The sequence below is a fragment of the Plectropomus leopardus genome, chromosome 13 (assembly GCF_008729295.1).
Source record: "Plectropomus leopardus isolate mb chromosome 13, YSFRI_Pleo_2.0, whole genome shotgun sequence".
Classification (NCBI taxonomy): Eukaryota; Metazoa; Chordata; class Actinopteri; order Perciformes; family Serranidae; genus Plectropomus; species Plectropomus leopardus.
Genome location: NC_056475.1, coordinates 2,302,764 through 2,312,368, shown reverse-complemented (window position 1 = coordinate 2,312,368; position 9,605 = coordinate 2,302,764). Strand labels below are relative to the sequence as shown.

General features: G+C 39.5%; 1 protein-coding gene across 1 annotated transcript; it reads left to right on the top strand.

Annotated features, from left to right (window-relative positions):
• The first annotated feature begins 2,529 nt into the window (after positions 1-2,529).
• LOC121952711 lies at positions 2,530-8,116 on the top strand. The gene is made up of 4 exons (XM_042499517.1): positions 2,530-3,516; positions 6,134-6,199; positions 6,283-6,336; positions 8,013-8,116. Exons 1-4 carry the CDS (start codon positions 3,063-3,065, stop codon positions 8,114-8,116), a joined length of 678 nt encoding a protein of 225 aa, XP_042355451.1. The 5' UTR covers positions 2,530-3,062.
• Positions 8,117-9,605: the final 1,489 nt, after the last annotated feature.

The following is a 9,605-nucleotide window of genomic DNA, read 5'->3' as shown; positions in this document are numbered from 1 at the left end:
TTTTTAAATTAATTTGTTTTTTATTTATTTGTTTATTTATGTCAAATTTTCTGGTAATTTCTAGTACTTTTTACTAATCACTGGCAAAGTTTTGGGCCGTTTCTTTTGTTGCTCATTGCCTTCCTGCGTTATTTAAAGAGAACAAGTCTGTTTGCTCGTCTTTGAAAGGGTTAAAAATGAGTGGAAAGTGACAGAGCCAGCTCACTATTATCACCTCTGACCAGCTGGGGGCAATGTTGACTGTGTTGCTGTGTTAGGGTCAAATATAAGAAAGATTATTTCTGACATGACAATAAGCACTTTCTGTTTAACAGGCTCAGAAAAATCCACAAATTGTAATGAACATTTCAACTGAAAGGGCACAGAGGTCACATTCAGCAGAGCATTTAAAATTTGGATTATTTTTTAGAGGTCTCATGGTTGAAGGTACCTCTCGCTGTGAAGTATTAATGACAGTAGATCATTTAGAAAAATACAAATAATAATGAAGTAACTTATACAATTGTGTGTATTGCAAGGACAAAATGAGCCCACTACTTCAGCTTATTTGTGTGATAAATATTTATCACTTAAGGGACTGTTCTCTATTTATCAGAGGAGGGGTTTTGCTGGGGTGTGACTTTTTTTTAAATCCTTAATCTAAACATACATTTTGACTTTAGGAAAATACATGACCCTCCCTACACTATACATTAAGATTTTTTTGTTTTTTTTTAAATTATCTTTTGATGTTTTAAAGTGAAAAGTTGAAGAAAAAATGTTGGTGTTAAAAAAAAACAAAAACAAAAGAAGAACTTGTTTATGCTAACTTGTTTATGCTAGTTAGTTTGTTAGTTTGTGTTTTTGGCTTAATGTATTTGAGATGTAGAAAATGAGTTTGATATAATGTTTGTCGCACATTTAAATATTTTTGGCAATTTCTTTATTTTAAAAGTTTTGGTGATTTTTAATTTTTTTTAAAAGTTTCCTTTCAATTTTTTTTCCAACAGTTTTGGTAATTTAAAAAAAATAGTGACTTTCTATTCTTTAAACACTTTTGGCAATTTACTTTTTTATTTTTACATTTTTTTTCTCTAAAAATCATGCCTTGCAAACTTGCAGGCATGTTAAAAAAAAAAAAAAAAAAAATCGCAAAATGTACAGATTTTGATCACAGCCAGAAGTGTATTGAAATGATCATTTTCCCAAAGTCACTTCGTAGCTTTGGGAAGGGTCAAAGAAAAACCAACCACCCTAAAAGCGACCCCCTTCTCCTCATAAATAACCAACAGTCCCTTGTCTGGGTCGCAAAACGCTGTTTCATTGTTGTTGCAGACTGAGGCTACCTGCACGTGCAGAGGCAACGCCCACTTCAATCCAGACTGACAGATCCGTCCTGAGCTCTGATTGGCTGAGCTGCTGTATCAGTGTAACAATGAACACAACAATAGTCACTTTTGCTGCACATGATGATACTAAGAAGTATTTGTTTTGCAGATAATATTGATAATTAACTGATATTAAAAAAAAATTGATCAATAATTTTATATACTGTTTTTATTACAATTATTTGTCTTCATGTCTTAATGAAAACCGCATTAATGCACATAACGCCGCATTAACGAAGTGCAAAGCGCATTTGAGCCATTTGGACAACAACCTGCGACCAGACGATTTTTGACAAGGTAAAGGAGACATGTGCAAAATACCGGAAGAGTAGGTATTGCCTTCAGAATAAAAGTGTTTTTTAATCAATTACGCTTAATAGATGTCTTGCCAAAGGAGTAAAAGTAAATAAATAAATAAATAAAAAGAGTAATAAACTTGATAATAATATTATAAATCATATTATATTATTAATTATAATAACAAATAAGAATTATATTATATATATTATTATTATTATTTAAAAAATCTATACAATCAATCAAAGCAGTTACACAGAAAAGTAGCAAATCTTTAAGTTGGAAAAGCTGGAAGCTTAAAATATTTTTGCATGAAAAATTCTGTAAACGATGATCAAAATTGTTTCCAATTAATTTGCCGTCAACTGATTACTTTTTTTGTTTCAAATAATCACATCTGATTTTTATGTGCTGTTATTGTTTATTGATTGTTTTTTGTATATTATCCTTGTGAAAAACATCAAATAAAATGAGACTAAATAGATTTTCTTCTACTGTAATATTTATAATAATAATAATAATAATAATAATAGTCACAATCTGAATTAATAACTTTTACTATAATCTTTTGTTTGTAAATGATCATATCTTCTATTTTTGGTATATTAACCTTTCTTAACAATAATAATAATAACAATAATATTCTAAATAATATATTTATATTTTCACTTTGATTTTTTGTTTTAAAATGATCTTCATACGTATTTTGTGTCTTGCTATTGTTAACTTTTTTGTTTTTGTTTGTTTATTTTCTTCTTCCTAAAAAAATGGAAAGATAAAGACATTAGAAAGAAATAAGAAATTGTGTAAATTTAGTATTCTGATGTGGTGACCCTTCACTTTTAATTATTCAAATGTATTCCTTATTTTGGTGTGTCGCGCCTCCTTCCTCAACATTTTAATTTGAAAATCGCGATCGGAAGCTCTCTTCTTTTTAACCCTCGCGCGCTTCCCGCTACCCAGCAGCACTCTGCGAGAGACGCCAAGTGAGGTGCTGTCCGTGTGGAGTCCACAGAGAGGAGCAGAGGACGAGGAGGGACAGCGGCCGTGGGACATGTCCAAACTGTCTGCAGCTCTGAATTAAACACGCTCCTCCTCCACCTGCGCTGGTATGACAACTGCGCGTGCAGTTTTGGGTGTGACAAACATTTCGCGCGCGTCGGTGTGTCACGTTTGGGCATTTCTCCAGCAGACTGAGTGGCGGTGGAGACGCGGATGACTTGACTTTTTACTGCGGCATCACCTCTCCCGTCTGTCCTCCTGCTGATGGACGTTGTCTCGGCGGTTTGTCCGTCCAGAGCAGATGTCCCGGACACACGCGTGCAGGCGCGCTGCTGATTGACCTGCTGGTGCTCCTCGGCGAGCTGAAGTTTGCAGTCTTGAAGGCGTGAGCTCCAAATGCAGTCGCTCCTCCTGGGCCGGGAGAAGAAAGAAGAAGAAGCCGGGTTCGGGATCGATCTGGGTCTGTCTCCGGGCTTTGCGCCCCACGCCGCCACCATGTTCAGCTGCGTGGGCTGCTTCTGGGTGCTCCTGTCCTCCGCTCTGGTCGCCGTCTGCAGCTTCAGCTTCATCTCACCTGCCTGGATTGTAAAGGACCAGCTGAGGAACAGCCACCACCAGCAGCACCAGCAGCACCAGCAGCACCAGCACGGCGGCAGCAAGGACTCGGTGAGCTTCGGGTTGCTGTGGCACTGCTCCGAGTCTCTGGACCACATGTACCGCTGCTACACCTTCGGGGGACTGGGCAAATTTGCAGAGATCCCCTCCAGCTCCTGGCAGGTGAGTAAAACAAACACACCCATCACATCCAGCCCAGCTCAGGTGCGGGGCGCAGAGCACGAGGGGCGTCCAGGTGTGAAGATCCAGAGCAGCAGCAAACCTTTTGGGAGCAAAACAAAGATGATTTCATCATTAAATCAAGAAAATTTACACCTGGTTAACCCTTTAAAACCTGGACACACGTCAAGTAAAACGCAAAGGTCACGTGCGTTTAAACCTTTAAACGCAGGTTTGGTTTGTCCTTTGAAAAATGGCTAAAAAGACAACCAGCGATATAATAAGTAAAATAATTTAAAAAAGAATGTGAAAAAAGTCCAGAAAACTATATTATAATTGTAATTATCATAACAATTCTTAGCTATTTTATTAATTTATTTGAATTTATTTGTTGTGTTGTTTCACAATGTTTTGAGAAATTATTAGAGGATTATAATTTAAAAAATAGTGAAAATGTCAAGAAGATTTTAAAGTTATTAATATCAATTAATATTATGAACTATTTACTACTTATTATACTACTATTAGCCAATATGCTTAGGTTTAAAAGGTTAAAAAAAAGGACTCTTGATTTAAGACCAAAAAGGCAAAGTGCAAAAAAATATGAAAAAAATGACCTGAAAAGTAGTTTTAAAAGAGGCAGAGAAATTATTAGAACACATGATAATAATAAAAAACAAGGAAAAAAAACAGAAAAATATATTTCTAATTTTCACTGTTGTAATTATTGTTAACAACTATCTAATATCTTTATTTATTCATTTTGTTGTTTATTTTACCTTCTTTTCAACTTTTTGTCTATTTTTTGCAAAATTTCAAGTAATTTTCTTCAAGCTATATTACGGAAACAAGGAAGCTTTTTTTTTTTTTTTTTTACATTTTTTTGCTTCTTTTTTTTTTTTTTTTTTTTTCTTTCTTTTTTTTTTTTTTTTTTGCAAATTTTTAGATAATTTTCTTTCTTTCACTTTTTACTAGTTTCTTTTCATTTTTGGGCCATTTCTTATTGAGCTGCTCATCGCCCTCTTTCCATGTTTTTGAAAGAAATCAAGCAAATGTACTAAAGTTGCAAAGGTTAAAGAAAATTTACTCTTGATTGTAGACATTTACTCAAACACGTTGATTTTACATGCATAAAAAGTCATTTTGTTGTAGTTTTAAATACTTGTAAAGCCCTCTCTCATCAGCTGGTATCCACAGGGGTTGATTTGGTTCTTGAGATGTTTTTGGACGTCTGCAGCGACTCACGATGAAGCTCTGCTCGCTCACACGCCGTACGCAGTCATCTCAGTGGCTCCCAGACTCCTCCTGAGTCAACTTTTCAGGATTTGGTGATGATGCAGTCACAAGAAATGATTCATTGATCTGCTTGTGCATCATACAGCGAGCAGCATCTGCAGCCCAGCACGCCGCGCGCACATCAAAGCTGCGAAAAGTGGCTCCGGTTTGGCAGGCTGCTCACCGATCGGGGCTCCCCACCGAGCAGGAATTTCAATTTTCGTCTCTCTTCGTTAAATTGAACCCGGTTAGCGAAATATGCGAGGGGCTGGATCGGACCGCGCTGCTCTCTCCCCGCCTGTGGCGCACGCAGCTGCGCGGTTACACCCACAGACGCAGACGGGGGTGTTTGAGGTCGGTGGGACGATGCGAGGTCCTGGAAGTTTGGAAAATGTTGCTGAGGCGGTGCGTTTTTCAAGCTTGTTAGAGCAGAAACAATCGGCCTTGTTCTTGTAAACTGGGACGTTGATTTTTCATGCAAGTTGTGGGATAATTCCAGGATGTTTGGACCTCCCCAGCCCTGCACCCTCCTGCTCCGCTGCACCACCTCTGGAGTTATGATTTATGCATGAAGGGGAATTAGCATTTGAAAGGGAGATATTAATAAGTGTGTGATTGTAGCTGCAAGTATCTGCAGGGAGGGGAAGAGTGCAACGCCTTGGAGTCTTTTCCAGGATTTGTACGGTCATTAAAAACCTGGAAAAGTCATGGCTTTCTTTTGGAAAACTGAATGTACTCTGAAAGTTTTGGAAAAGTCATAAAAGTTTCCTCACAAACCAGCATAGTAGCTGATTTTTTCAAGGACTGTTGGCAATGCGACAATCCAAGGATGTTTTTTTGAAATTTTTTTTTTTTTTTTTTTTTAAAATTAGCAGATTTTGAAGGCATGTTTTATTTAAAAATCACTAAAAAGTTTTAAAGAAAAAACTTATCATCAAAAATATTCTCTTCACCAAAAAAATAAATAAATAATGGGAAAAAAATCATAAATAAAAAACAATAAAACAAAAAACATCACCAAAATGTTTGCCTTAAAAATCACTAAAAAAAATTTAAAGAAAGAAACTAACAGCACATTTTTTTCATCACCACATTTTTAAAAAGAAAATAAAAATCACCAAAATGTTAATTTTAAAAATCAGGTTTATAAAAAAAAAATGAAAAAAAATGAAAAAAAGAAATAAAATCACAATTTTTATATAAAAATAGTAATAATAATCACAAAAAAATTTAAAATTAAGAGATTGCTAACATTTTTCAAAGAACTTGAAGCATGTGTACATTATAGTGATGAAAAAGAACATAAGGAGTATCGATGGTCGTTTCAGAGGAGGTTTGGTCTCTAAAATTCGCCTCAAAGTCATAGAAAAGTCGTGTAAATTTCTCGGTAAAGTGTGTACGGACCCTGTTTTTCACAGGTCGGGAGCTGACAGGACGTCAGAGAGCAAAGTTTGATCTCTGCGTCATCTCACTGAGATTCACACGTTAGCGACCACAGTCGAGTAAACTGAAAAACTGACTGAGGCTCATTTGGCTGAAATCGGAGCTTTTTTTGTTGGTCATCCAGACGCCACCGACTCAGTCAGTGGGTCCGGTTATGAGCTCCTCTTCCGGGTTGTTGGTGAGCGTGAGGCTGATGGAAGCTACACGTGTTATTACAGCGGTGAACCCGAGCACGCCATCCTGCTCCCGCAGCCATTAATAAAGGTGAAGGGGCCATTAAGTTTTCATCAGAGCCACTTTATTACTCCGCCACTCCTCGCTGATGTGCACGCCGTTCTGCTGATGCCCTCCATTTTCAACAACTTGTCAACAACTTGCACAGAAACACAAACCTCACAGGCAGCACACACACACACACACACACACACACACGCACACACACACACACACACACCTCAGCAGCCATTAGTCCAGAGATTCCCGACTTGTTTTGCTTTGGAGCCACTTTCGCTAAATGACAGGAGGCCAGGGGCCAATCACAGCAGCCCCATACATGTTTCTATAAATGTAGGATGTTTCATGGATTTTAGGGCATTTTTAGGATCCTAGGACATCTGTGGGATTTAGAACGTTTATAGGATTTTAAGATTTTTTTAGGATTTTAGGAAGTTTCTTGGATTTTAGGACGTTTTGAGGATTTTAGGACATTCCTAGGTTTTTAGGATGTTTATTGGATTTTAGAACATTTCTAAGATTTGAGAAGCTTTCTCAGATTTTGGGAAGTTTGTAGGACTTAAGAACGTTTCTAGGATTTTAGGACGTTTCTTGAAATTCAGCATGTTTCCAGGACATTTCTAGGATTTTAGGACATTTTTAGGTTCGTGGGACATTTGTGGGGTTTAGGACGTTCCTAGGATTTTAGGATGCATTTAAGATTATAGGACATATTTAGGATTTTAGGACGTTTATTGGATTTTAGAAACATTTCTAAGATTTTACAATGTTTTGAGGATTTAAGGACATTCCTGGGGTTTAAGGATGTTTCTAGGATTTTAAGATGTTTATTGAATTTAGAACATTTCTAAGATTTCAGAAGGTTTCTCGGATTTTGGGACGTTTGTAGGAATTTAGAACGTTCCTATGATTTTAGGACCTTTCATTGAAATTTAGCATATTTCCAGGATTTTAGGACATTTTCACGATCCTGGGACATTTGTGGGATTTCGGACATTTCTAGGATTTTAGAATGCTTTTAGGATTATAGGAAATTTTTTTTCTAAGGTTTCAGAAGGTTTCTCGGATTTTAGGACATTTCCTGAAATTCAGCATAGTTTCATGATTTTAGGACTTTTCTAGGATCTTAGGACGTCTCTAGGATTTTAGGACATTAGGGGCTTATGTGGGACTGCTGTCGGAGATGGGGGGGATCCTCCACTGGCAAATTTTGATAAACAAGCTTTATTTTGGTGCTTATTTTTGCACTCTGGCATAGTGGGAATCACTTAGAGAACAGATCGGGGGGCCACCCGGCACACTATCGGGGCCCAGATTTGTCCTGCGGGCCGTAAGTTGAGTATCACTGCATTAGTCCGACTCTGTGTTTGTGTTAGTAGAAGAAGACACCTATCAGTGTGTATCGAGCTCTGCGGTCTCCATCAGAGTGGAAGAGTGTACTCTGAAAAGACGAGATGAGCCCTGCGGATGCTGTGCGAGTGAACCGAGGGGAGGATGAGGACAGGACAGGGAGGAGGAGGAGGAGGAGGAGGAGGAGGGGGAGGAGGCTCCCTGAGAGGCTGGCCTACTTATGCTGTAGTTTCTCTGGGTTTTTCTGTTGTCGCTTCATGTTGTCAAAAGCTTTTGCTTGGACCGCGCTGCCGTCCAGTGCTGCTGGCGCTCAGGAGCACGGAGCGGTGCTGATGGGCCGTCGCCAGGCTGGCAGAGCGGCTGCATCCGTTTAGCCACACACAGACAGACAAACCCCCGAAATGACACGTGAAAGAGGCAAACAAACACAAACGTATGTAGAGTTCATTTCATATGAGGAAGATGGTCAAGATAAGAAAGATTCAGATTACAGCGTGAGAAAGCTGATTTCTTGCGTCACTTTTGTTTGTTTATTCATTTATTTTTATGTTTTTTGGATGAAGTTGGTGATGAAGGGTTTGACTTTAATATTGTTTAGAGGTTCACTCTTAAGACGTCTGTTAGGTCTGTGTGTGTTTAAGGTTACCCAAATAAGGTGTTTTTTATCCATATTTATTTGACTTTTCAGGCTTTTGCGTTTCATTAATGTCAAAACTGACAACTTTTAGCTCGTGTTTCCAGTTGGTGTCATTGTTGACGGGTCGACAGATTATCGGCCTGACCGATTATTGGGGCCGATATTCGGCATTTTGCAGATTATCTGTGTCGGCATTTTATTTTAACGAATGGAGCCTCTGGAGATCAGGCGGCAGCGAGAGTTGCACTGTAAAAGCAACGCAACCAATCTGAACCCTGATGGCGTCATCGCTCTGTCGCCATCAACGTGTACATATACGTGTCTGTTTCCAACCTTCGGATCGATTCAATCACGACCTGGAAGTTAACATAAATGCTATTTGCAGGCTGTGAAATGGTCTTTCCTGTAACTCGGCGTAATCCCTGATCCATAAAAGTGTTTTCCAGTCGATCAGTGCGGCGCATTAAGCTCCTTGCAACTGCGAAAGCGATTGAAAACTCTTCTGCATGGTGGTTTTCCACATAAATTATTCCTTGTATTACTTCTGCTTGTTTCTGCTTGTGATTTTTTCCATCAGAGGAGATGCACAGTGGCGGCGGCGGTGGCGTGCGAGCGCATTTGGCGTGCATGCACACAGGAGCGTGCAGGAGTCGGAGGAAGTGTGAAAGTGTGTGTGTGTGTGTGTGTGTGGTGCTGCCAGGTTGAACGTGTCAGTGGGAGAGGTGTACTGTGAGCTGCTGCGAGGTAAAGTGTGAAGGAGGAGGAGGAGGAGGAGGAGGAGGAGGTCGGCTGCCAGGAAACATTTTCACCTTAACATGTTAGCAGCTTATGTGCTTCCAGCTGCTTCACAGCACTAAACACCAGAGCTGGATCAGTTTGGCCTCTGTGGTAACCAGCCAACAGCTCACACGAGTGTGTGTGTGTGTGTGTGTGTGTGTGTGTGTGTGTGTGTGTGTGTGTACGTGTGCGTGTGCTCGTCCTCTCGACTGTACGTGCTCGCTGGCTCCGTGGCAGCACGTGCGTCCTCGTGCAGTCCGTGCCCGCTGAATGTCAAGGTCGTCCTGTTGCCTAAATGAGTCGTGGCCGAGCTCCAGCGACACTGATTGGAAAATGTCTGTCCTCGTCTCTTGTCCGTCTGCGCCGAAAATGCCGCACGAAGAGGTGAAACGGGGGGGGGGGGGGTTGACTCCACAGAAATCCTCCGACACACGAGACAAAACAGTCGT

What these genes read in the sequence shown, in the direction of transcription:
- LOC121952711 (XM_042499517.1), top strand. Translation starts at nt 3,063, where the DNA reads ATGCAGTCGCTCCTCCTGGGCCGGGAGAAGAAAGAAGAAGAAGCCGGG. An exon ending in AGAGCACGAGGGGCGTCCAG is followed by an intron (nt 3,517 to 6,133) that starts GTGTGAAGATCC and finishes TGTTTTTCACAG; the next exon opens with GTCGGGAGCTGACAGGACGT. An exon ending in CATCTCACTGAGATTCACAC is followed by an intron (nt 6,200 to 6,282) that starts GTTAGCGACCAC and finishes TTGGTCATCCAG; the next exon opens with ACGCCACCGACTCAGTCAGT.